General features: G+C 40.1%; 1 protein-coding gene across 1 annotated transcript; it reads right to left on the bottom strand.

Moving 5' to 3' along the window:
• On the bottom strand, positions 1-27,927 carry ets1 (v-ets avian erythroblastosis virus E26 oncogene homolog 1). Its single transcript, XM_077541909.1, has 8 exons — positions 27,631-27,927; positions 13,479-13,598; positions 11,197-11,397; positions 10,857-10,934; positions 9,115-9,360; positions 7,192-7,452; positions 2,870-2,988; positions 1-1,345 (listed from the first exon to the last, which is right to left on the bottom strand). Exons 1-8 carry the CDS (start codon positions 27,695-27,697, stop codon positions 1,130-1,132), a joined length of 1,308 nt encoding a protein of 435 aa, XP_077398035.1. The 5' UTR covers positions 27,698-27,927; the 3' UTR covers positions 1-1,129.
• Between the last annotated feature and the right edge of the window lie 22 nt (positions 27,928-27,949).

Raw genomic sequence — 27,949 nt, 5'->3', positions numbered from 1 at the left:
GTCATTTTAGGGGCTCCGTACAATTGCACACATTCAAAAAAAAAAAAGAAAAAAAATACTCCGTCAATATTTAGTCAAATGTCGCTAAATTAAAAAGAATTTTAAAAAAAATGGGGGCTGGATTACATCAATGAAAACAATTCATTTTGTCGGTCGAGTGCAAATAACATTTTTTAAATTTCCTACTAAATTCTCATGAGCACAACTTCCTTCACCTTCTCTCCATCAAACACATGCCGCTTTCTTTCTCTCTATTCCCAAACTAAACACTCCATCTTCGATCTGCCTTCAGACATTCGGAGCATTCCTCCCTCAAATAAACTTCACTTGTGACTTTGAAGACGACGAATCACGCACTGCTCTAAACGACAGTGAACTGACTTTTTTTTTTTTCTTAATATATATATCCTTTAAAACAACCATAGAATTCCCCGCAATGATTGTCTACCGTTTTTTTTTGTTTTTTTTAATACTGCTGGTATATGCAAAAAAAAAAAAAAAACAGAAAAAAACAACAATTTCAGTCAATATGTCTTAGACAAGAAAGCACATACAAAAAAAAAAAGTTTCATAAGCAACGGCTACTTTCAGTCGTCTCGCAGACACTCTTGCTATGAGTGATCACATACCATCCATTCCCATCAGCACGCTTTTTCTTAAGGTTTCTACAGCTAAAGCTTGTTTGGTTTCACTGCTATTACCTTCACTGTTAATACAAATGAATGTACATGCCTGCTGCTGGGGTTGCATGGGCTAAAGTCAGCATCAGTAAAATAATACTCATCATCTTGACGCTTTTTGGTCCACGCTAAAAAATAAAAAAGGAACAATTGTCTTGGTCCTCTTGTATTGTGCTCCACCTGCACGGTGGAAACGACATCTGCAAAAATACTAGCAGAATATATAACATATATCACACCTCCAACGCAACAGCATATGAATACAGGCTTTTGGCTTTGTGTCCTCTTAAAAGCCTATCCAAGAGCGCTAAGATGACAAACCAGTTAGTCATGAAAAACGTTTTTACCCCCACCCCCCAAATAAAGCTTCGTTAAGACCACTTAATGAGTGCCAGTCCATGTGGCTTCATTGTCTTTTTTTTTTTTTTTTTTTATGTTTCTGTCGACATTCACTCGTCCGTGTCCGGCTTTACGTCCAACATGGCGTGCAGCTCCTCGGGGGTGTAGCCCAGCAAGCTTTTTAAGTCACAAACAAAGCGGTACACGTAGCGCTTCCCCGACGTCTTGTGGATGATGTTCTTGTCGTAGTAGTAGCGCAGGCCGCGGCTCAGCTTCTCGTAGTTCATCTTGGGCTTGTTTTTCCTCTTTCCCCACCTGCGTGCAACCTAAAGCGCCACGGCAAGAAGACGGAAGGATCGGGTTAGGATTTGCAATTCAGATGATGAAATGATTACAGCATATGTTTTAAAGACAGGGTAATATCAGCAGAGAATACAATCTGGGATGATGCAATCAGCATTAGCATTAACACGACAGCATGAAGGACGTGACAAGAACAACGAGACTGCATAACAAGGAAGAAACTTACTAAGCATACAGTGAAAAAGTTTGTATATCTAATTGGAAATTGTAGACCAAGGATGGGTATAATTGATTAGCTGATGGTTCAGAAATCAGAATTGTTTCCATTGTGTGGAATTGATTGATAGGTGAAGCAATTGAGGCAAAATGGGGTGCACTACAGGGGTCCTCATAAAAATAAACCGTCATGAGGCACAAGAAGGCACACTTATTATTGATGAACTGTATGGAGAAAAAATATATATATCACACTTTTCCTTAGCATCCATTTTCAATATCAATTGCAATAATGCTGTTTAACTAGTAAAATGCTTGTTATCTAATTTCCATCTGGCTTGTTACATCACAGTGATCACTGCTATTATGTAGCTAAATGTGAATTGACTTTGTCAGGGTTAGGCATGGGGCGACAACCACAACCACACTGAGCAGTTCTTGATTATTTAAAAAAAAAAAAAAAAAAAAAGATGGAAAAATGTTTTTGAAAAAATACAGACGTACTAAAAAATAAAAATCTGAATATGCGAACCTTGTTGGATTTGGAATAATATGCAGGACAAATATAGTACCTAAATAACATTAAAATGTTGTGAGGAAAAAAAAACAAACATTTTATGCAAGAGCACGGGGAAAAAAATATTTTTATTTTGTTGTTTGCTTGAAGCTCTTTGTAGTTGATTTAGGATAAGTGTTTTTTTTATAACATGCACTGAGAAATGTATAATGAAAAATATATTAAGAGCACATATTTCACATATGCACGTGTTTTCTCCCCATTTAAAATAGCATTGTTTTATTATCTGGTTAGGAAGAATGTGTTCCTATGTGGCCCCCCAATAGCATTGATGAAATATTATGGAACTCTCTCAGCATTTAAGTTGATGATGATTTTGGTATGAGCCATTTTGTTATTCTACAGTAATTACAAACTTGCTTGTGATTGTTCATTTTTACCATTGTCAATCAAACATATTCATTGAATTTCCTATGCCTTTGTATACAGCTTCACCCATGTACTGTAACGTGAACAAATATCACAAAAGTGCATGAATCATGATGATCTTCACCATGAGTGAGCATTTATTATAAGCAAACATACCATCAAAATGAGTTTGAAGAAATTATGATCAATTAACTGGTGCTTTAAGAAGAAATCACATTTTTACAATGCTTGCGTAACAGGAATAAGTCACACACACCTTTTACAATTACAGTCATGGAACCAAACAAGAATTGTTTCAAAGTAAAAGCAGAGTTTGTTCATGTGGTTAACTACTTGGGACCTCCCAGTGCGTGTGCCAGTGACCAGCGGGGTCGCAACCTCTCACCTCATCTGGGTCGGAAAGCTTGAACTCCCAGCCGTCGCCTGTCCAGCTGATGAAGGACTGGCAAGACTTATCGGTCAGCAGCTCCAGCAGAAACTGCCACAGCTGGATGGGGCCCGTGCCTGCAGAACGCATGAAAAACACAAAAGGTGCTCGTTCACATTTGGGAAGACTGGCTCGATTCAATGTACTCCTTGAAATAGTTTAATTTAAGCTACTACACAATGTACAGCGACATTCAGGGAATTTCTGGCACGCAGTGACTGTGTCCTACATATGACAACAATCGCCTGTATTCTTCATACATCTGTGCAATGGAGGAGGTGACAAGAAAAGCATCCAAGCCTTGCTGAATGACTTCACTGCTGCACAGCGATGCAGTTCAAGTATTATGCACTGAGAAAAAGTCACAATATAACCCGTGCTAAAAGGTGGGAGCACAATGTATGCCTTTGTGCTTCTTTCATGCATGACTGTTAAATATTCATATGGGTCACAAGGGTGTTAAAGTAAACCTTCTGAAGCAGCCTGAACCCAAAGGAAGGAAACCAATGTCCTCCTAAAATGTCCTTCATTGTGTATTCATTCATCTGGTGGTGGCCCGGGTCACACCGAAACTTAAGAGTAGCATTTTTTTTTTTTTTTTTTTTTTTTTTTTTTTTTTAAAGAGTTCTACACTCATTGAACGGCCCTTCGCAGAATACTAGTGCTGTCACTAGCGAATATTTTTAGAATCAATTAATCTATCAATTATTCAATTGATTAATCAACTAATCAGATTTATTTTAATTTTGCATTAAAGTGTATTACAAAACCCTTTTTTCCCCGATTACTGTTTATTAAACAGTGATTGGTGTTTATTTCGTACTTCATATTCGTACAGTGATTAAAAAAAAAAAAAAAAAAAAAGGTGGGGGGGTGGGGGGTAATTGATGTTGTACTATGTTACCGGTTCGGTCATTGTTTTCCAAAGTAAACAGATGTTTGCAAATTTGATTAAATCCAGACGATAATCAGTCTTCTTTCATGGACTACAGAAATCAGTGAAAAATTACTGTTGATATGCTGAACTCTATGAAAGAGGATTAGGGCCAGTAAAGATGGGGAAAAAAAAGGGTTGGCAGGATTCTCACTTTATTCTCAGAATTCTGACTATAAAGTGAGAATTCTGGGATTAAACTTCTGACTATAAAGTGAGAATTCTGGGATTAAAGTCACAATTCTCACTTTAAAGGCAGAATTATGAGAATTCATTGAGAATCCTGCCAACCCCCCTCTTCACTGGTCCCAATCCTCTTCTGTAGTAATCAGAGGACTTGGACAATTTTAAATAAAAAATGGCTCCAAATGATTACTCGATAATCAATTACTTGCCGATTAATTGATTAATTTTGACAGCGCTACAGAATACAAATTGTAATGTGGGGTTCATGTGTAATAAAGTAATGTAAAAAACAGTTTAAGGCTGATGATGGCTTACAGTGGAAAAAATGAGTGAAAGCAGAACAAAGACAGTTAAAAATGGTTTCATGTCTGTGCTAGATTGACTGCAGAACACTTTGAAGTTGTGGCTTTTCAGCATACACGCAAACCCACCTGCTATCGAGGCGTGCATTTTGAAATTACACCTGCTTAAGCAGCACACCGCCCCAGCAGAAAAAAAAAGAAAAAAAAAGAAGCGAAAGCCACCTCTCAAACAAAACCCAAACGCATCCTTTGTATAATGTACCCAAAAGCATTCGGGGAAACAAAGCATGTGGGTTCCACGCTTGATATGACATTTGTGACATTTGTGAGCATGCGGCTTGTGTTTGAGCGCAGAAAAGAATGCATATGGCGGTAACACTGGCTCTCTTTCACAGCTTTGACTCACATTCCAACGTCTGCCGCTGCAACAGCGAAGGCCCTTCACCAGCGACCGCCACTCTCGTGCATAAAAAACGCAGACTACATTTTTATGAAAAGAAACACGTTTCCAAAAATATCACACAATGGCCTTGTGCTGAATAAGTGAACAGTGGGGCCTTACACTTTCAGCACACTTTCAGTATGTGACCCAACCCAAATGGAAAATTTGATCCATGAAAGTGTAACTGGCAAAAAGGCTACTAGGCTACAAAATGGCCGGTGGGGTAAATTATGGTTAGTTGAAGGACAATCAAGTAAAAAAAAAAAGTTGTAATTTTTGAGTACATTTTTTTGTGCAACTTCAACTTTTTCTGAATCTTTGGTGATTACATTTCAAAGACAGTCGTCAACATTGTTGTGTGAATTCAGAAAGCGTGTTCTTGTATTCCCCATCTCCATGCAGCTAAGGATGTGACTTTAGTTTTGCTAGATGGCTAGTTGTGCTGAACTAAAAATTGGTCAAATCAAGCAGGTCGAATGCTAACTCCCATTACTCAATTGTATTTGAAGAACACTTTAACTTAAGATGGAAGCCAGGGGGAAGAGAAGCAAGAAAAGAGCAGAGGCCCCAGAATTGAACCCTGTGGAACACCATGCGTTCCGTTATACATGTGAATTCATATTGCACATATTCGTCCAACCACTTTCTTTTTTTTTTTTTGCTTGACACAGTTAGTATGAAGGGATTTAAAGAAATTTAAAAAAAAAATCACACGATGTACCATCACAACAGTCACAAGTCCCACAATTCCCTGCAGTCAATGATGGCCACGCACGGGGCGTGTCATCACGAATATAACATTCCTGATCTCCGCCGAACCCTTGAGACTGATGAGTTTGATCGAAACCAGGTTAAGAAACCACTGCTCTAAAGTGTAAAACAAATTCAACTCTCCAAAGGTATCGTCCTAATTAAATAATGAATTGAATAATTAATTGACCTGATTTATGCATCTTTCTCTGTAAACTGTCCTTACACTTCAGAGCATTAGAATCTCAGAACAGCTAGAGTTCAAGATGATGCAATGCTGACAGATTATAGAGCAGTTGGCTGTTAAAATGCTGGTTGGTTAGAGGAAACCGTGAGGACGTCGACTAAGTGTTCTTCTGAGCGGCCACCTCATCCCCACAATACCGGGTCACGTATCATGTCACCGCTATGAGAAGAAGTTGAGCAGAACATCAAGCTAGCTAAAGCTTGCACTTAAAGCCATTGGTCTTTTTTTTTTCCCCCCCAAAACCACCCACACAAAAATGTATGCACACGTGTTAAATTCAGGCGCTGTATAAAAGATAAAGCTGAATAATGCTCACTTTAAGCAATACATTTTGACACTTATTAAACCTGCTTATGTCTGTGGGTGTAGTATGCAGTGGTGTAGAACAGCATTTTATCCAAATGAGTCACCTCCGTTATTCCAGTGGTGATAGGATTTCTGTTTTAGGCTGAACAAAATGTATTACCTAAACTATTATTGGCACTTTTGAACTACATGTTCAATTATCTTTTAATGTTAAACTCAGATTTTGTAAATTGCTTTGAAGTTATTATGCACTTTACTTGACAATGAAAAGTATTGTTTATTGATTGTATCTGGTTGATAAAGCAACGGTTTAGATCTTTAGACTGGGTTTTAAAATGTGCTGATTTAGACAGTAATTAATCTATAAATGTGATGAATGTGTGATAAACAAATACCATACCATGATTTACTCAAGTATAGAGATTATACAAGCTCAAAAATTTTTTAGCATGTTTTTTAGGTCCGGATACAATTATACTACATGAAGAACATGGTTGAGTGTTGACCAAAACTGGTCTGTCTAAGACACATTTGCATGAGACCAAGTTTGAAGATTGACATTATCTGTCCCTGAAAATACCACAAGAGATGAAATGATAATCTGACTCTGGCTGGTTGTGTGCAGGGGCAGGCATCATTTCAGTTTCAGCAGCGTTGCTAAGACAACCTGGAAAATGTAGGTTGAGATGCGGGCTACAGATTACGAAGAGGCAGATTAGAAGTGAACAAAAGAGACAACCCAAAAGCAAGAAAGAAAAAAAAAACCAAATGCACAAGCATTATGTAGTTTTGTTTCTTTTAATGTGCATGAATTGGGTTACTCATAGTTCTTGTTTGAAAAGGGGGAGGTGAGCTGCATATGTGGCTATGGTTTGTCTTGGACAAAGCTTTCTTTCAAGAATAATTTGGGTCCTGTGCAAATTATTAAAACAAAAGTGTTTCAAAGGCATTAAACATTATTCCAGTACTACATATTTGTAGTCTTCAGATCAGAAATGAAGCTAAAAAGTTTTCTTCTTTCTTGAGTGATTTTAAAAGTCTTCTCATGGGTGAACTATGAAGCTATGAAATTAGTGTTTAACGTTTCAATCCAATTCCCACTAAAACACTCACCTGTGTAGCCTGCAAGTGCCGCCGCCGGAATGACGGGTTTGTCTTTGCTGAGGTCCGAACGTTCCCTCACATAATCTTTAAAGGTGCCCTTGGGCTTGTGGCCGTGCAACGCCGTGGGGTAATCCTCTGAGTCGAAGCTGTCATACGAGGGTACCCGCTGTAGACTGCTGAACGACGACTGGCTGCTCCAGGACTGCGTCAGACGGTCGTAGCTTTCGCAGCTCTCGATACTCTCAAAAGAGTCCTGGCCGCCAAGTTTACCTGCACAGAAATGGGAACATTTAAAAAAATGCCTCATTAAATACTAAACAATCCTGACTTGTTTCCTTTAAACCACATGTGTCCAGATAAGAAAAGTTTGGTTAAATTGCAAAGGGACCCAAAATATCTGACAGTGTTTCTTGGCCTGGGTTTGATCAAACTGAACATATGGTGTTCCACAGGGTTCAATTCTGGAGCCACTGCTGTTTTCATTCTATCTGCTACCCCTGGGTTCCATCTTAAGAAAACTGGTGTTTGTTTTAAAGTGCACCATAAATAGAGTTGAGTTTCCCAACTGGGTGACTTGCAATGCCAAGTTGAGCAATTCTAGTCCAGCACAACTAGCGGTCTCGCAAAACTAAAAGGAACACTTCAGCTGCATGGAGTTGGGGAATACAAGAACACACCTTCTGAATTCAAGGTGAAGAGAGCCAGATGCGATGAAAAGGCGAATACTCTCCCTGTTCATTTTGTTCATCAGTAAACTATAAACATGTGTGTTGAATTTAAACAAACAAAAAAAAAAAAGGTTTGGTGAATGTGCATAGGAAACTGGTGGGTTTCAGTATCTCCAAAAAGGTCAAGAACCACTGACCTAACGTGAACCCTGTTGTTGGGATGTTTGTTGTAGTGGTACCCTTGTGTGGGGCAGATAGTAACACTCCTCACTTTCTGTACACTAGTCCTTTGTATGGTTCAACCTCTACATTCCACACCTCATTTCACTCGCATAACCACCATTTGGATTTAATTTCAAATAGTAGACAATCGCACAAATTGTCTCGCTATTTTTAGTCTTGGGATAGATAATGTCCGCCTTTCATTGGTGAGTCATTACCAAATGACAGATAATGCAGTACCTCGATTGATGCTGAAATCTTCGACCGGCCAAATTGGAGCCACATGTGGATATCAGTCGAGCCGCAAAAATACTTTCCCATGAGTGCACAATGCCGGGCTGAAAAGTAACATGTGGTGTGTGGGATGCACAAGGATTGGATCTTGTGCACTGCACTAGGTAGGGGGAATTTGTAGAGTACACAAGGCACTTGGTCATATGTAGAAGCTTTGACATACATAAATGCACTGCTAAGTGCATGATGGTTGCTCGGTTCTTCACACATCTCATTAACCACATTTGTTGCGTGGAAAAAGGTTGTTTTTGTTCCCCCTTTAAATAACTATGAAAATGGCTCTTAGTATTAAAGACTATTGAAACCAAAAAAATCCAAACCGCACACCCCTCTAAGGTAATTTTATTAATATTAAGCTTAGTCAAGGAACATTATGGAAAAAAAAATGTTTTAGTTTTCGCCTGTGAAGGCAGGTAGTGGTGTATCTCTGTGTATCAGTTTGACAAAACCAAACGAAGTTGCTGCTTTCCCTCGACCTAGAATGGTGTGAAAAGCAGGTTTGCCGAGACCACAAACCAACCAGAGGACTTGTTTATCGCTTCTGGTAGCATCAGCACACTCAGATGCACTCAAACAGCAAATGAAATGCACACAACCAACACTGCCGTGCCTCACAAACACCCCATGCACATTTTAGAAAACACGCAATATAAACAAAACGGGAATCTGCGCATTACAAAGCCCTGCAGACTATTCTGAACTTCAATCTCAAATCCATTCCATATGTTTTGATGCGTGACCTCCTCACCTCTGCTCAGACGTCCCACACACATGTTGTCAGGGGATACCACCTCCTGTTTGACAGAGAAGTAGTCGCCCTGCAGGGGGTTGAGGGGCGTGTCCCGTAGGATGACAGCGGGATATTCGCTCTCGTACTTGAGCGTCAGTAATTCCTCTGAGCTGATGGGGTGAAGCGTCTGGTAAGACTCTGTGATGAAGCTGGGCTCCGAGTATTCAGAGGGGGGAACGCACTGGGCATGCTCGACGCCATAGCCTGAAGATGGGAGGGAGCAGAGAGAAAGCAGAGCAGGAAAGAGGAGCAAAACAGAGGAGTGAGATCAATCTTTTGAGCAAGCAGAGTGATCATCCCTCATTGTGAAGACTATAACAACTGTGGCAGATGACACTGTGTGGACACAGCCAAGCCTTCAGTGATAAGCAATTTAGGAAAATCACAAGACTTCTACCAAACACAAAAGCATTCACCAAAGTGAACTCAAGACAGCCGTCTACAGCCTCTTTGATTGGCTATCTTGCAAAATGAGTAGGAGTTGTGCTTATGCTCCTCACAATAGTCCCTCTTGAATCTGTGTTCGTTTAATCCCTTTTTCCATTGTACCAGTTCTACCTCAAAACGGCCTGGTTCCCATCTATGCGGTCGCCTTTTCATTGCACTTTTTCAGTGTCATGTAGTTACAATGGCAATGTTCTCAGAACCTCTTCCAATCTGGTTCTGGCCGTGACGTCACTGTCATCTGATTGGCCAACAGATGTAGGCATTTTTATGTAATGTGGCTAGGAAATCCACTTCATGCCAAGTCATAAAAATACAGTATATACATAATACATATTCTGTTTAACAACAATACTTAACCCTATTAACAATATTTACTAATGGATGAAATAGTGAAGCTAATGGTAAAAAAAAAAAAATAGCCAGTGAGGCACACTGTTTGTGGGGGCCATTGACTTGAATTAGAAGATTCTAGGTCTCCAAAAAGTAATGTAAGGTGCGTCCCGTGGAACCATCCGATGGTGGTGTCCGCCATTGGATGCTGGAGTGTGACGACAGTGAGCCGCCAGTGGCAGCAACTCAGAGAGCTGAATGCCAACTCGCACTCATTCAAGTGAATGGATCTGGCGACGTGCACATACTTCATGGAAATGTAACCACAAGCATAGCTATTTCATCAATTGGTATTTATAAAATTGGAAATATGGTTAAGTATTGTTGTAAAATACAACCTAGGAACTGTATACACTATACTGTATTTTTATGCCTTAGCCGCGCTGTTTCTCGCTAGCTTAAACCCAGAAACTGATTTTTCGTATGTATAACAGCCTCTGTGCATTTGGTTGGGCTGCAATTTGCAACGTTGCCACATTTCCAACGCCGATTGATATTATCTTTACATAAGCATGTCCCAAACATTCTGACTTGAGATGTGAACAACAACATTAGATCAGGTATACAAATGAATCAATAGAAGTCTTGTGTCCTATAGGACAATCAAAATGTTGCGACTGATTATGTTGAAAAACATTTTTAAAAATCCACAGCTTGCTTTTAGGCATGAAATGACATTCAAAACGACAACTGTGCTGTAAAGAATAAACCTATTAGGCGAGATTACAAATTTATACGCACACAACCATCGCAAAACAAACAGGGATATGTGTTCTTTTCAAGGTTTGAATGTCCTGGCCTATTTTAAGATAACATCCTGTAATGTTACAACATGACTGAAACTGAGTGTGGCAAGTACTTACTGACAAAGTAGTCTGAGGTATAACGGGATTCCTGGAAGTTGGAGGTCAGTCCGTTGTTGGGGTAATGCTTTGTATCCTCTTCATGAAAAATAGATAAAGAATCAGTTGCTGAGCGTCAGTGACCTCGACATTGATTTTATGTATCACGTAACTGCATGCAGCAATATGAAATATTAATGACCTCAGCTAACGTGTGCCTTCCTGTTTGGCTCCTGTTACTATAGCAAATATCGACTAAATGAATACAAGCAAAGATCACATCTCTTGTGCGGGTTTCTCACATTTTACATTTTATTGTCACCAACCTTATAACCTATGTGTGAGAAAATGACTCTCTTACCTTTTTGAAGCATTTCTAAATGCTCCCAGAGGATGTCGCCCACAAAGTCAGGCGCTAAGTCCAGGAAGCGCTCCTTGCCCATGGCGCACAGGCTGCCGCCATTCATGCAGAATCTGTCAAAGTCTACATTCTTCAGACTGAACTCGTTCACAGTCCACGTTAACCACGCTGCTACGTGGTTTTCTGTCCATTGTCTGGGGTCTAGAGAGGATCAGAAGCAGTGGTTGGTACTTACAATTTTATCTGACGCATGTGTGTTGTGTTTGACACAAACATTTAATAACACTAAGGATGGCTAAATTTTCCAGCTGTGTTTTGAGAAATGTGCTGAATATAACTGGCCATAATCAGTAAGGGTGTCACGATTTCGATTTTTTATCGAAATCGATCGAAATTACGTCACGATTTCGAGCATCGAAATAGAAGAGAGGACACACGATTCGATGCCCCCCCCCCCCCCCCGCGCCCGCCGCCACCGCCGCCACCGCCACCTCCCAGGAAAGCAAATGAGACGCAGCCATTCAGCTACTAGCTAACGGCACTTGTTAGCTGACTTCTCCTGCAGTCATGATGGCAAGCGCGGACAGACACAGCAATGGTGCTTCAAGCCGCTCCCGCTTCTCTCGTCACCAGTTTGGAAACATTTTGCGTTCCCGGTGAGTTATGTCGACAACGTTCACGTTGTCGATAAAAAGACCACAGTTGCAAGATATGCTATGTGCGCGTACTGTACTCGGCCACGGTGTTACGCCCGGCTCGTCAAGGGGAAGGGAAGTAACACAATAACAGAAAATATAGAGTATATAAACACGGGTCGACTTTAACATCTGAGTAGTTTTAATTGAAATTTCAGGCAGGGGTTTGACAAGGGAGTGAAAGTGGAAGGTGAACAAATAATAACCGCATTTGACAGAACTGACAGAACGGAGGAGAAACAACAGTAACCAATAGGGGTATAATACACGGATACACAATAGCGTCGCGCTGGCACAGTCGTCCAATCGGAGTGTCGCGCTGGCACAGTCGTCCAATCGGAGTGTCGCGCTGGCACAGTCCTCCAATCAGAGTGTCGCGCTGGCGCATTCAAACTGAATGGCCCGAGCCGCCAGCCGTAACAACGGGAAACACGACAAACATGACGGGACATTTACGCAGGCATCACAAAGATTTAGATTTATCAAATTCAACTAGAAGTGGGAAAACAACGGTCCAACCAACTATTTCATCCTCATTTACAGTGAAACTTCCACACACTTCAGCTCGCGCGAAACGCCAGATCCATAGGTCTATTTATAGCAGCAGACCTGCAGCCTTGGAAAACGCTGGATTCAAACATTTAATTAGTGTACTTGAACCACGCTACAGTATGCCCAGCAACTGTAAATGTTGGGATATAGTTTGTTCAGGCTGTATTTGTTCCATGACTTTGGATACAATATATTTTTTGTTGTTGTTGCACATTGCACATTATTTTAAGAGGAACGCACAGCACACTGTTGTAACCAAAAACAGTCAAGAGATGGCAGGCACCCACTGTGACTTTTTGTTTTTGTTTTTTTATTTTTTATTTTACACTTCAGTAAGAACAAGACGGTTAACTTTATATTGTAAATAAATTCTTTGAATTTGATCATTCCTGCCTAATGTCAATTATCATATATTACATAAATTTACACAAAAATAATATGGAAATTGCATCACCTATATGTAGCCGATCTTTTGAAATAAGATTTACTGTACAATGAATAGAACCAATGATCATAGACTAGCCTTAGCCTACAGAAGCATATGCCTCTGTGTTATAAAGTGGGGGAGCGAAAAAAAAAAAAAAAAAAAAATCGAAAAAAAAATCGAATCGTGACCCCAAAATCGAAATTTAAATCGAATCGTGGAGTTGGCGAATCGTGACACCCCTAATAATCAGTCCACTCATATCAAACAGTCTGGCATTAATGGATGTAAACAAGTAGAAGCGAAGGGAGGTGTGGCTGTACAATTCCACTGACAAATACAGTACAGCAGTACTGCTGTTACCAATAGCAGGAACAGGCTCTGCAGTTGGCATCAATTAGGAGGCGACATAATTACTTTGCTGTCTACATTCTAAGAATGCTGCAGTCAGCCTGAAATGAAACATACCCAATGCGAGGCCATATTTTGCATATCCTGTTATGTAACGAAGGATCTGATATACACTAGCACATTGTGGTTTTGAGGGCTCAGTTTTTGTTATGATGGAAACCCCCTCGTTAAAACAAGTAATTGGTGTAGAAGCAAACTACCTTTGGGGATACCCAGTCGCTGCTGTTCTTTGGTGAAGCCACTGAAAGTAGCTTTTAGAGCTTGGGACATCATCTCTTTACTTCCAGGAGTTAGCAGGGGAACATCTCCACACTCCGGATCTGACAAACACAAATTACGAGAGGAAAGAGTTTGATAATACTGCAAAAGCTTGTTATCTTTTCTTTTGAGAATTGTAAGTAGATTTATAATAAAGCAAACGATTTTACAGAACAATTCTGCCAAAAACTCTACTCATGCAAACAACCATTGCAGACATATTCTTGATTGTAACGAAAAATCCTTACATCATCATCATCCTGAAGCAAATGTTTTTCACGGGTGTTCTGTTTCCACATAAACACAAGATGTTTATTTGCCATTTCTGAAAAGGCTAACCCTTACCACACATGGCTTCACATGTTGGGTGGGTGCGGGGTTTAACGCCTGGTGCCCATCAGTGACACCGTGACCCCTTTTTAGCCCTCCTACAATGTTGCCCCGACACAGTGGACCTACTGTCGCCAGACCAAGCATAAGGTCAAACCCTGGGAAGGGTCAGGAGTCAAGAGATGAGGTGATGATGTCATCTAGGCTCTCGGCTAGAGCTAGCCAAGTTGTGGGGGAGCTATCTTGAGGGTCTCAGTCAGACACTATCCGCACTGTTCTCTGCTCACAGCCAGTGGGCACCCAGTGGGGAACAGAACTCTCTTTGATGCCTTTAAACAGTGCCTGATGACTCGCGCTCATCTAATTAGATTGACCAGACTTAAAAAGTGTGGGATACACAGGCCAACAAGGGAGATGATAAGGGACAAAGGGCAAGACCCTGAGGCCACAAAGATTACGAGGATAGGCTGCAAATATACTCTAAAAATAAAAAATAAAAAATATTGAGAGCATTAATGTGAGTACAACCAAGTTGGATGGGTACAATGTGTTCCATTACGACTGCCAGTTAGACATTGTGTCATTATCTCGTCTGATAAGCTTGAGTCAGTATATGAGTTAAAGTTTAACTAGATTTTGAGTGCTTTGAAGATGCATCATCATTTAACAGAAGGCTTACATTTGTGCAGTATATTTGGTTTGCGCTCATGAGCAACCATGGAAAAATTGTAGCTTCGGTTATTTTGACTATAGTCAGGATTTTTAATCAGTTCCCGACATCAGTAATGTGTAACTTAGGTTTACCAAATGGGACAGCTCTAGTGTTGTAATAGCCTTAGCACTGTTGTGTGCAGTGCTAAGTAAAACTAGTTTCATTGTTGATTAATAAAAATTGTGCATCCTGCAGATTTGGGAGTGAAATAAACACTATATGACAAAATTAAGAGATGCAAGCTTTTGATGGGACAAAATCATTTGCTTTTTTCAAGCAAATAAGTTCAAACTTGATAAGAATGGTATATAACTGTACATATAATCCAGGAATTTTTTTTCCAATTAGTTGGACAGTTCAGTTTTGTGTATGTTGCCTTAATGCTTTTGTCAGTACAGACAACTGTTTCTAGGATTGTGGGTTGCAACTTCAAACTATTACATGCTAAATTTCTCAGTGAATATTTAAAGATTATACATGATTCATGTAAAATGTTGATGTAGGTGTAGCTTAAAGAAGAGCGAATAGTTGCTCAACATTGCTTTAAGTCGAAGTGCATAGGAGGCAAACTGACATTTAAAAAAAAAGAAAACGCTGTTGTGTCACAACAGCATCAAAGCCACATGTTCAGACAGCTCCACTGGGCTGGTGGTTTTATCTACCAGCAGTGTGCACTAAAGCGCCGTACTCTTCATGCCTGCCATGACCACTCACTGACGCCTCGACCTAGTCTGGAATTCACAGCAACTTTCCCTCCTTTCATCCATATAACCAAGCTCTGTCTTGTGTAAAATTAGGTTTGCCTTTTTTTTTGTCTGCATCTTCTGTGTCAAAAAGAAAATAAGTGATAGTTTTACCCCACAATGTATGTGATTTAGTAGTATCTTGAAAAAGTATATAAATGTGGAAGGACAAGGGTGATCATAAATTTGAAAGTTAGTATACTATAATTTGCTGCAAATAGAGTAAAGACTGGTGTTACAGGGTCATTTAAGCTGACACACACATTTCCTATCCCATATTTCCACTTGGGGACAAATTGTTATATGAAAACTACATATAAAGCCTCAAAATACAAAAACATGCTTTCCTCATCTCCATTTGAAAAAAAAAAAAAAATAATTGGTGACATGTTACATTTGCTGCTGCAAGCTGAGATGGGATAGGGGCTCAGACAGTCTGTGCTTTGATGTAAAGGCCACGGCGAAGTGTAGCCGTTTATCGAGCTTGTCTGCACTTTCAAACTGCTTGAGTCCCTCCCTCCCCATCGCTTTTATCAGCCCTTGCAACTTAGAACTTGCCATTGAAGACCTGAATCCACTGTAACACAAAATCCTCCATCAAAGAAATATAATGCTAAAAGCGGCCATTAGACTCTTTGATGAGAGAAACATGAGCTATGGTGAGTGTAAACGGCAAACTGCAATGGGAGGGATTTATTTTGTTTGCGTTCGGATAATGAAGAAGATAATCCCTCATTAGCCAAACAGTAAATAATTACATTAGTAATGGGTGCAATAGCATTAGTAGTAAACGGGGATTAGTGTCTTTCTCAAAAATACTTAAGATGGTTTCGAAACAGCAGTTGTCCAATTGGTTGCCGGCTACTTTCACTCTTCAGGCTTGATATCCACACACAAGGAATTCTCTGTACAATTGAAGTCCATACTGTACATTCAGGTCACTGCTGCTCCAGTTACTGCATGTGTCAGAATTCACACATTCCAAACTGCTGCTGATATATTCTCACTTTTGTTACAATGACATTTCCCTCTAAATTTTCAGTGTATACTTGGTGAATTTGTAATGAAAAAAAAAATGGCTATACTGTATGAAGACATACAATTTAATAGTAATCCATATTTGTATATTGATACATTCAGATTGAGGTCATCACTTTATGAAGATTAAAAATTAGATTTGTGATTTAAAAGTTTGTTGATATGTTGCAATTTAAGGGGAAAACGCTCATCACAGAGCATGTTCTACATATATATTGATTATTTTTAAGCTTTTGTGAATTGCACTAAAGACAGGCACGTCAGTGCAGACAGCACATTCACCATACTAAAGGACTAATGGTAATAGCGCTATCATCTCTGAGAATGATCCATATGAAACTTATCTGCGGCAGAGAGCTAATGTGCAGTGTGCATCCATTAGTGAAAGAGGCAAAGCTAGCATCATTCTAGGCGGTATCTAGTAAATGATGCCCTGATCGGATTTCAGTGCCTGCAAGTCCCATTAGAAACACAATGGTCAAGCAAGTTCAAGCATTCACAAGTCATCACTTTCCACATTAGACAGTGTGGTTCTACCCACTTAGCTTACAAAATGCGGGAGTGGCTCTGTCGAGACTCACGGTGGAAAATACATTGTAGAACATATAGAATGATTTCAGTTTATATGTTGTCTATTCTGAGAACACAATCAGTTGTTTATAGGCATTGATTAGCCACACCTCTCTCACCAATATATGAGTAACGGGCAGGCTGTTGACTGCTGTTTTCATAAAGGGAGTCTTAAAAATATGACGTGCACCTTTGAAGTTGAAGGCTTTCCATCAAGTCCATTCCTAACAACTGAAAAAGGCTCTAATAAAACCTAAAGATGTTAAACTATAAGTACAAACATCCACTCCTGAACCAAGCTAGCCTAAGCACCAGAGCACAAGTGTGACAAAGATTTTTGTAGTCTTTGGGTCTAAAAGAGGCAAGAGGGGTTGAATAGGATAGCCAGGGAACATCCTGAGGAGGTGGGTGCTTCAGGACCGCTAAGTACAGAGGATGAGTCACCAGCTTGTAATATGATCCCATGAACGGGAGGTCTCACAAGGCTCCCTCACTTTTTAGTGTCTCTGGTGTGACATCACTGTGGGATCAGTGCCATGTGACAGCCTCTGTTGGAGACTCGCTTCATTCATAAAGCCCGAACTGCAGTCTCCACTCTTGTGATGCAATGATACAAGCACTGTATGCAACCAAACCAGATAGAAAGGGACAGCAAGCTTTTTAGCATACAACTGAGCTATAATTAGCCCTACAGAGTTTATTCAGTGAATAGCTGTGGGTTGTTCTGAGGAGCAGACATGGGGGGAATAATGAACGGTGAAAAAAAAAAAAAAAAAAAAACAGACTATGTATGCTCCTATATGCTCTGCTTTGGTCTTAAAAAAAAAAAAAACGAGTTTAAGAGTCAATTTCCTCTGGATAAGTGTTAACTTCCTGTGGGTAGTAGGGCAAGTTGTGAGTTCAGGTAAAGGTCAGATACTTAAGGTACTAACTAAGGTGTTTCTGAATATCCCACGTGAATGGAGCTCCAGTTGAATCTGAAAAAAAAAAAAAAAAAAGGAAGGGATGCCTTGGCTGCCACTTTTAGGCATGTGCATCTACCTACAGCTGACCGGAGGTGACAGTTCTATCTGGGAGAACCTTTGATGGAGATCTTATCAGAGACCCTTGGTCTGAGACCATGGGCTCATACACATATGAAGGGGTCCCATTCATCACCACAGAGTGATGAAGTGCCGGCTGATGGCGGCAGTGGAGCAAGAGGAGGAGGGTAGAATGGCAGTCTGGTTTTGAGAGGGCTGCCTGTTCAGAGTAGACAGCTGTTTAGATTTCCATCTCAGTTCCAAGAACCAGGAATAGAAGTGTAGAACCAACGTGAAGGTCATACGGATCCTAACGCAGGACAGCATTGGCGATATCCAATAACACAAACCAGGACCATCCCTCCAGCACACACCATGATGCTGAAGCTGTAGTTTTATTCTTAGACAGCAACCACTGTATTTTGGCTGCCCTGTTGGAGCGCGAGCCTGCGGTGGTGTATAGAGGCTGTGTGGCATGAGGCCACTCCTGCTGACATCTGTCTTTGGCAATGAAACTGGAGTTGTCCCGAATCATCACCACCGCAGACACGCCGGCTACTGGAGTAGACAATAAGTGAGACTAATACAGCACGGCTGCCATACTGTCCTTCTATTTCCTCTCCATAAGTCTCTCAAATCACATTAGCTGATGATGTGCTATTGCTACTGTTTCTGCTTAACTGTCTGCCCTTGGACCAAAGAGATGCTAAATGTCTTAACAATAGTTTGATGGTACTTTTCCTTTGCGGTAAGTGGGGAAACTAAACACGTTCAGTATGATTTGGTTGCCAATGTGCTTGCGTAACTGCTTATGATCAACATTCTGAGTCTCCAAAGTGTGAAAAGGTCTGTGGTTTAGGTGTGCCTCAAGTTTCAGTAATGCAATTTTCACAGTATATCACCCAACCTTCTTTTCTTCTTTACATTAAGTTAGAACAATAACCAAAGTGCAGCTACTGCCATATTGTTATAGAATTAATGTATGAAAGACCAATTATCTTATCAGCAAAACAAATAAATAACAAAATGCTCCCAAAGGTGTATTTTGGATATATTTTTAAACTGTATTAATTTAAGGTCATAAATGCAGGCCAATTTGTAATGGTGGGGTTGAAATCTGTGTATTACCAATTTGCCCAAAGTAGAGAGCTCACCATCTCACACAGCTACTATGTTGCCCTGTGAGTTCAATATTTAGAATCCTACCACGGCATATTCCCACACTAAGCAGGAAAAAATGAAACTGACATCCAAGTGTTCCACTGGAGAATGCAGGTGGTTCGAGTCCAGGCTCCATCCCTGTTGTAAACAAACAGGGGATGCTCTGGGGAGACTGTTTGGGCATTAAACCAAACAGACGAAACATCTGACAAACAGTTTACTCTGCGTGTTGCAATTTTTCCACAAAACATGGCCCATTTTTTTCAGCTGATACATTCTGCAACCAGGTCTCTTATGTAAGTGTGTATTATTCGGGCCAGTCACATTTTCCCCCACAGTTGATGGACCATTGTCTGATGAATAAAATTAAACATGCTCAAGATTAGAGACAATTTCAATTTCTTTTACATAGACATTTTTTGTCAGTGTCATACAAAAACTGCTGTTGGAAATTAGGGACATCAATTGTTCAATTCATTGAGGAATTACATTGATTGTAGATTATCATTAATAGCACCATAAAACCCTGAGGCTGCCATCAAAAGTGGGGCTGTTCAACTAATTTGATGTTTAAATGTCAAGTTAACCATGATTCATGATGACTAATACTACAGTCTATTATCAAGAAAGGAGTTCATATCATTCAAAGTTCGATTATGCCATCTCTAAAACAATTCAACAAAATGAATAAACAATTTGGTCAAATGCAAATCCCCAGCAAAAATGTTTTCATAGCCAAAAATGACATTTAAAAGTAAGCAACTTTCAACTGTTTTTTATTTTGTTTTTTTTCCTTGAATATACCGAGGCCCTAGTCCTAGTGGTGGGAAAGTATGCATGTGCAGGAGGCAAGCTATGGGCTACAGATGGATACTTGATAAATAAATGCCTCCCCCATACTACGATATTTTCATCCAACATGCTTAACATTCCTCCTCCATTTTACAATCACTAATGTACAGTATGTTGCCCAGCTTTCTTATATTGCTCTAACGTGACCAAAAGTGACTAGTTGGCCCAAGTGATGAAATTACTTCAGCACCAGATGATTAACAATTTCTCTATATTAGGCTTAGTGTACACAATGTGGCTATTAGAGCATTAAAACATTATGCTTTTAAGACACATTTGAGTTTTCGTGAAAGCAAACAGCTGAGATCATAAAGCTTTAAAAAAAATAAAGTCCACCACATATTCGTGAAAAATCCAACTCAGTGTTGTGCAATCAGAGATGGGTTTGAATTGAATTTATCATTGACGATAAAAATCTGTTTCTTGTTGTCTCTCTCTGACTCATACCATCAAAGTGAGTGTTGGGGAAAGGGGGGCAACATTAGCGTCACACTATCAGTGTGACTGGTCATGATGAAAACAAATGACCATGTCTTGTAAAATTGTTGCCCGTTGACTCACAATGTGACCACCTGACCATGTAAATATGCATTAAACAAACACATAAGGATTCCTTTGAAGCCCGAGGCTTTTCTCTTCATGTAAAAAAAATGACTGACTATTGCCAGTTCTTGCGATCTATGACTTGATGTGTGGAAAAACAGCACATAAACATATTCCATTACAACTTGCTGAATAGGTCAATCCATGTTACGTTTACAACAACCTAGTGGAATAGTAAAGTTAGTACATGGGTCGTGTTTCACCCGAAAGTGGGTTCCTACTTCCTGCATCTGAAAGTGCATGTCCGGGTATGTGAATAACTAGTTAGTAGCGGTGTGCCAAAAAAATCGATTCATAAAAGAATCGAGATTCTCATTTATTTAATCGAATCAAATCGATATTTAATATCCAAAAACCTATTGTATTTAAATTAGAAATGAAGAAGAAGGGTAAACGGCAGTTGTTGCCCACATGCTGTTTTTGTGGAAAAAGGCACTTTCAATACAAAAGTTATCGGTAACACATTGACCGACAGTCCATTCATGTGTAAGTCGTGCGTACTGTAGCGTCGCGCCGGGAGTGACGTCATGCAGCCGACAAATTGTACCAGCCTTGTGAATTTGGACACAGGCCTACGTAGATTAGTGCGCGTCTATCAGCTGTATGCAGCGTGCCGCGCAGTAATACGAACAAACAGAAAAATAGTGCCCGGCGGTAATGGAGTCTGACTTTTTTGTAGGGCAAAGTTTTGTGATGCAAATGTATCACTTTTGAACACAAATTGTTTTTAGAAGAAAAACACCTTATTTCTACGATCCCAGCCAACTTGCCGGACTACTTTCCTCTCGATCCAAACCGGAACCACAACTTGTGTCACGGAACGCTGTCAGTGTTAAGTCAGTGCTGATCGCACACTACTAGAGGTGAGGATGCAATACAGATTCACGTACAAAAATCCCAACTATCCCTTTAAGCTTGAAAATAGTGAATATGAGGCCCTGAAAAGCTTCTACAGTATGATGAAGATGTGAATTGATTTGAATGTCAATGGAGACTTTGGGTTCATGACATTATCTATCCTATCGATCCCTCTTTACGCAGCCATTCAACATGCCGTGTCATTAGTTGGTGATGCAATTCATTGTAAACAAGCACCACTAGAGAAAAAAAGTATTTTGAATAGCCTTTGCTGGCATATATGAAATATGAAGTATGGCCTTGGTAAGTAATATGACTCAAGACAAAACACTGTCCAGTACACTTTGCTGGAACAGCATTATACAGTAACCAGGGGTGCACCTAAGCGGTGCACAATGCAGGACTGGAAATCGAATTGAACCATTTTGCGCATTAAGAATAGGTCAGGACAGCCTCAATTTTAAGTAAAATCACCCTTCACTACGTAAAAGCTATTAGGCATTGATATTCATGTATTTTTGTGCTTTTATTTTTAAGCTGACCCAAGCGGCGTATTGTATAGTAACCTTTGAACAACCATTGAAGTGGCTGGCTTGACTCGGCTGGGCCTCTGCTAACGGCTGCATTTGCCATGAGACGGTGACCAAACGTGTCTGAGGTGGACCAGCGGTGAGATGGTTATTTATATATTTAAGAGCATCTGAGCAAATATTTCTTTCCTATTGCGCTGCACCCCTCTAAACATGAGGCACCAAAGAGTTAAACCTGACAGAGCCGCCCACACAAACACGCCCTTCTAGATCAGGTTTGCTTTGGCAGGCCATTCATTCAATACACCTCCGATGCTTGTCTACAGTTGCAGCCCATTTGCTCAACTTCAGCCAAAAAGCTCGCAGACTGTGTGAGCAGGTGTACAGAAAGCCCTTAGAAAAGGAAAAAAAAAAAAAAAAATGGACAAAATCTGGAACTTATATAGAGAACAGAACGAGCAACATGGGCCCAAGCGGCGAAACAAACCAGCTGTCATTCCTAAGACTGTGGGCTCACGCTTTAAAAAATAAAAAGACACCATGTGCTTCAATTTGGGACTATGAAGTAAAAATAAAAATCATAAAGACCCATGTTGGGGTCACCACTTGACTACATAAAAGATAATGTATAGGCCTATCACCCGTGTTGGCCGAAAGCTGCCCGTACATTTGCAAATCAGACGTCAAGTGCCATGACTCACGGATTAAAAGCTAGGAACTGCTGCTGAGGAGACAAGCGCCCACTACAAACCACATGAAGGTGATGGGACGTGAAACTGAAGGAGTCATGAGGAACACTTGGGAGAAAGCTGATTAAAGTGGGTGGGTGGGTGTGTAAACCTTTGGAAACAGAAAAGCTAGTTTTATTTTATCTGCCAAGGCACTTTTTTGCTCGTCACGTTTGTGTTTCGTTGTGCGACGTGTGAGTAAAATGACACTTCTCATCTCAACTTTTTAGTATATTGATACGATCTCATAACCAATAGTTGGCCACACCTTGCAAGGTCTTTGGCTCGTTCAACCCCCGCATCCCCTTCCCCTGGCTCACGCCATATGCTTGCTATTTAGCAGATTGCTGGCGTAACACGCCTTGCTTTATGACTAAGTTTTATAAGCAATGATTAAGGCTTGAAGTCGCTAGGGAAACTTAAGATAGGGCCGACTCAGTGTAATGATTACATGTTTATACGGGCAACACAGCAGATGACAGGCTGAATGAGGAAGAGATGAAGGAAACAACTTGACAACTTGATGTCACATACCAACATCGTTGAACTGTAATGACAGGTGGGTCATTGTGTAAATTGTTTTTCATTGTACTTGAACGCACATTTTTTTTAAAAACTCATTGAACATTCAGTCTTTGCCACAATGTAACGTACAGTAAATGATTTATGGCATTCTATAAAACAACGACAAGTGCGTTTTTGTGCTCAGTTACTGGGAATGACTCAATCACTCAAGCAATAAAACAGTTCAAACTAATTTCTTGAGAAGTCTTTAATCGGGCAAAACAGGTATGAACATCTTCAGAAACTATGAATGGCTGTAGTGCTGTCACTATCAAATATTTTTAGAAATCAATTAATCTATTGATTATTCAATCGATTAATCAACTAATCAGATTCGTTTTAATTTTGCATTAGAGTATTACAAAGCAATTTTCCCTGTGGCCACTGTTTATTTAAGCAGTGATTGGTGTTTATTTCGCACTTCCTATTCGTATTAGTGTTTAAAAAAAATAAATAAATAAAAAATAAATAAAAATTAATAAAAAATAAAAAAATAAAAAAGGAGTGTTGATGCTGCATTACCACTTTGGTGTTTGTTTTCAAAATTAATAACAGATGTTTGCAAATGTCTTATTTTGATAAACCAATAAACACTTTTTTTTCATGAAGGACTACAGAATCAGTGAACTATTACTATATGGTGAAATCAGAGGATTTGGACAATTTTAAATAAAAAAAAAATAAAAAAAAATAGCTCCAATCGATTACTCTATTATTAAAATAGTTGTTGATTCAATTGATAATCGATTAATCGATTGATTTTGATGTTCTAAAATTAAATGGCTGTGACATTAAGTTAGGAAAGTCTGTTAATCATGTGTATGCCTAGAAACAACAACTGAAAATGCAAACATTTAAGGGGCCCTTACATCACTAAACTCTGCCCACTCAACTGACTGACTTTTTTTGCCTGATCAACACATTGATTAAATGAGGGTGACAAATGGCATGAATGGGACATACTGACCTACAAAATGCTTTGATTCCGTGAACCATTTTGTCCCAGTTTGACAAACTGTAACATACACGTAATGAAGGGGGAAAAAAAAAAAAACATGGACCCACTTGCTTTAATTGGCTCAATTCAACGACGGACCACATCAAGCAAAAACCCTGATCGGCCAACAATGTTTGCACAGCTGCCAGGCGGCCGGGTACACTAACGATGGCATATATTATACAGCACACGCTACAAAAAAAAAGTGCTGACACAAAGACACCAAAGCAAAACATAATCTTGTGCAACAAACACAGAGCTCTGGCAAAGCTCTCCTGGCCGTAGCAAAGTGGGGAGGCACCTCCTGGTTTTATGTTCATACGTCACAGCAGAAGAATCGACGTCTTATGAGGGCTGTGAAAACGAAAGAGCGGGAACGCCACTTACGACACAACACTGTGATCAGATAAAGGTTTGCAGTCTGAACTCCTGCTGCTCTATGCCACCAAGCATGACGCACGATCAACAGGAACATTCCTGTCTGTTGCTAAACCCTAACCTGAATGCCAAGCCAAGACAGTGGGAAATTTCAACTCACTGAAAACTGGTATGATTGGACAAATCCAGGCCTTCCATTTTAAAATTCACTTTTTATGAAATCTTGCAAATCCAATTTAGTGCGCAGTCAAAGCACACTTGGCAAAATATGGCCCGCAGGCCAGATCTGGCCCATCCCCAGTGTCTGACCGGTCAAAATAAAATGTAGAATATTCTGTGTTTTCATTTAAAAGTGGTGCTTTTATTTTGATATGGACGTGTGTGGACTATGCAAACAAGCAACGACTGCATGCAGTGGATGTTTTAAGTCATCACCATACGTTCTTCATATGTCACTGTCAATTTGATTATACCGTCCCAATTAGCCATCAATCCATCTATTGAATGATTTGGGAGTCCCGGCGAGGAACAGCTTAGGAATTGGTCATCACCCTGCTATGAGGACTGGCTGTAGGTTTGTTTTATGGGGTGCGTGATGCCACCAGAGAAGGCTACCATTGATGGCTAATAGAAAAAGTGTGATGATTAATACTAGGGGTGTTAAAAAAAAATAGATTCGGCGATATATCGCGATACTACATCGCGCGATTCTCGAATCGATTCAATCAAAAAAAATCGTTTTTTTTTTTTTTTTTTTAAAGAGCTCAGAATTGTTCATTCGGTAGTCTTACCGATTCAACGTCTTATCATCATTGCCTTTTTTTTTTTTTTTTTTTTTGTGTGTGTGTGAATCGATTTTTAAACTTCCATTTTTAATGGAAAAATATTCAACAAAACGTCTGACTTCGGGTTAGGATTCACACCTTGAGCATGGAAGAATGTTATATGAACGGAACATTAAGCCTTAATATTTTATTTTAATGCTGTTCAAACATGAAACAGATTACAACCTCTATAAGACTGAAATTTCAGATAAATAAATAATACATTTTCATATAAATCTTACACTCTACAAGCTTACTGATTAGTATTTTCTAAATTTGAATGAAAAAAAATCGCAACAATCGACTTTTAAATTCGTATCGGGATTAATCGGTATCGAATCGAATCGTGACCTGTGAATCGTGATACGAATCGAATCGTCAGGTACGAGGCAATTCACACCCCTAATTAATACAGAGCCACAAATTCAGACGTCAGCATAACTCCCTCTCGTACTTCCCTACGGCACACTCTAAGGCCAATACGTATTTATTAGTGTATTCTGTGGCGATGAACATGTTTTATATTTCTGTGAAATGACTTAAATATTGCATGTAGCGACAGTTCAAACCTGAAATGTATTCATTCAGTTTCTGTTATGTTTTACAGTAGACCAAATTAGAATGTTACCAGTTTCCGGGAACAATTAGTGTTTTTTTTTACCTCAAAAGTTCCACTAGCATTTCAAAATCTTTGCTGGTTACAACGCCACTCTTGTAACTTTGCTTCACAACATGAACACTCAATGGAGAAGTAAAAACTCAGTGGAATGTTGGCCTTCACTGGACGCACCTTTGACCCTGACAGTTTTTGAGTTACCTCCCCTGGAGAGAGCTCAGTGACCTTGGCTAAACTGAAACTTCACACTTGTCACGTAAAGGAATAAAAATATATTACAGCACGGTGGCCTATAAACAACTTTAGCCTATTAGTGTTAGGGATATGCAGCATGTGCTTGCAGGTGTTCTGGGAAACCAGGTGGCCACAGAACAAGCCCCTTTTGGCATCCAAAAAGTGAGTGTTTTTACGTTATTACCTCCACCAATGAGGATTTGTTTTAAAAACTGTCCAAATGAGCTTTATTGAAATTATATCCTGAGGACAGAACAGCCTTTGTATTTTCAGGCAACTTTCATCTTCTACTTTTTCCTCACAAAATTTGGGCCCATTGGTCATGGTCATGACATTTTTGTACACCTTTGGTTGAACTTACGAGTATACTGCAAGATAACGTGCAATGTTTTAACACCATCACTGCAATGAAACCGTGTGACATGCGTCTGTGTGCGTCTATACTCTGCACATGTACTAACTGAGATAGTGGTTAATGTGGTAAGTGAGGTGCAACTTTCCGTGATGCACACAAACAAATGCTGCTTTTAAAAAACACCACCTGAGTTGCAAAGGCACACTGCGGCTAAGTGCAAATAATGCAAACACACCTAAAAATAAACACACACGCACAAAAACGAGTCAAACCAACAAGGCTTAAAACCCAGCTGACAACAGTTGTGGTCTTCCCCTGGATGTGCCCTGGGTTGCCCCTGGAGTAAGCCAAGAGTTCCAAGCAAGCAGGGTCAGCAGAGAGGCAAACCTCAACACTGCAGATTCATCACCTCAGTCTGCCTCAAAAAAGTCAAACAGTGAAGAGAAGGGGGCTAGTAACATGAGGGGGGTGGCAGGACCAGGGAGGATGGAGGGGACAAGTCGAGCCTCCCTTGCTGACAGCAGCCTTGGCGGGGTCAAGGATGAGAGTTAAGATGGAGATAAACATGGAGATAGATTGGGATCAAAGCGAGAGTGATACTTAGACTTAAAATAAATGCAATACACAACACATGAACATGGAAAAGAAGTTAGTGGCGAAGGAGACATCAAATTGACGTGTCAACTTTTCCCACTGTTGGTTTAACGTCTCTCTCGGATCACAACATGATTAATTCAGTCATAAAGCAGAAGCACGCAAGCTACTCTTTGATTGCATCACTGTCAAATCCGCTGGCGTGATTGCATTCTTCTCAAGCGGTAGTCCCACATTGAGCAACCGTGACACAGAAATATGAACGTCGTGTCCCTGGCAATTAAGCGCTAAACGAGTAACTGATGTACGGTGGCTGCCCACCAGCGCACGACACGCACATATTGTGAATACACACAGAGGGAAAACTTCAAATAGGTCTACTCACCGTCCATTTTTTCAGCCTTTATGATTGTCAACGTCGGCTTCATATCGACAGCTGCCGTCATGATCATCAGAGCAGTGCGCCGCTTTGAATCTAGCCGCTCCGATCACTCAATATTGGGCAGGGAAGCTGGCGCGCGCCGGTCACTTTCAATGGAGCCTTTTTCTAAGTCTCGAAAACTCAACCAAAATTCTCGTTTGTGTCACTTCCAAACTTGGCTTTCTTTCTCCCGGCACTCAGTCTGCCCACACTCCCTTTTTTCCTCGTTCTTTCTCACACACTCACACACACACTCACTCCTTCCGCTACGTCTCTGATGAGG

The sequence above is a fragment of the Festucalex cinctus genome, chromosome 13 (genome assembly GCF_051991245.1).
Source record: "Festucalex cinctus isolate MCC-2025b chromosome 13, RoL_Fcin_1.0, whole genome shotgun sequence".
Classification (NCBI taxonomy): Eukaryota; Metazoa; Chordata; class Actinopteri; order Syngnathiformes; family Syngnathidae; genus Festucalex; species Festucalex cinctus.
Note: the sequence above shows the minus strand (reverse complement) of the source record. Positions and strands in the feature narration are given on the sequence as shown.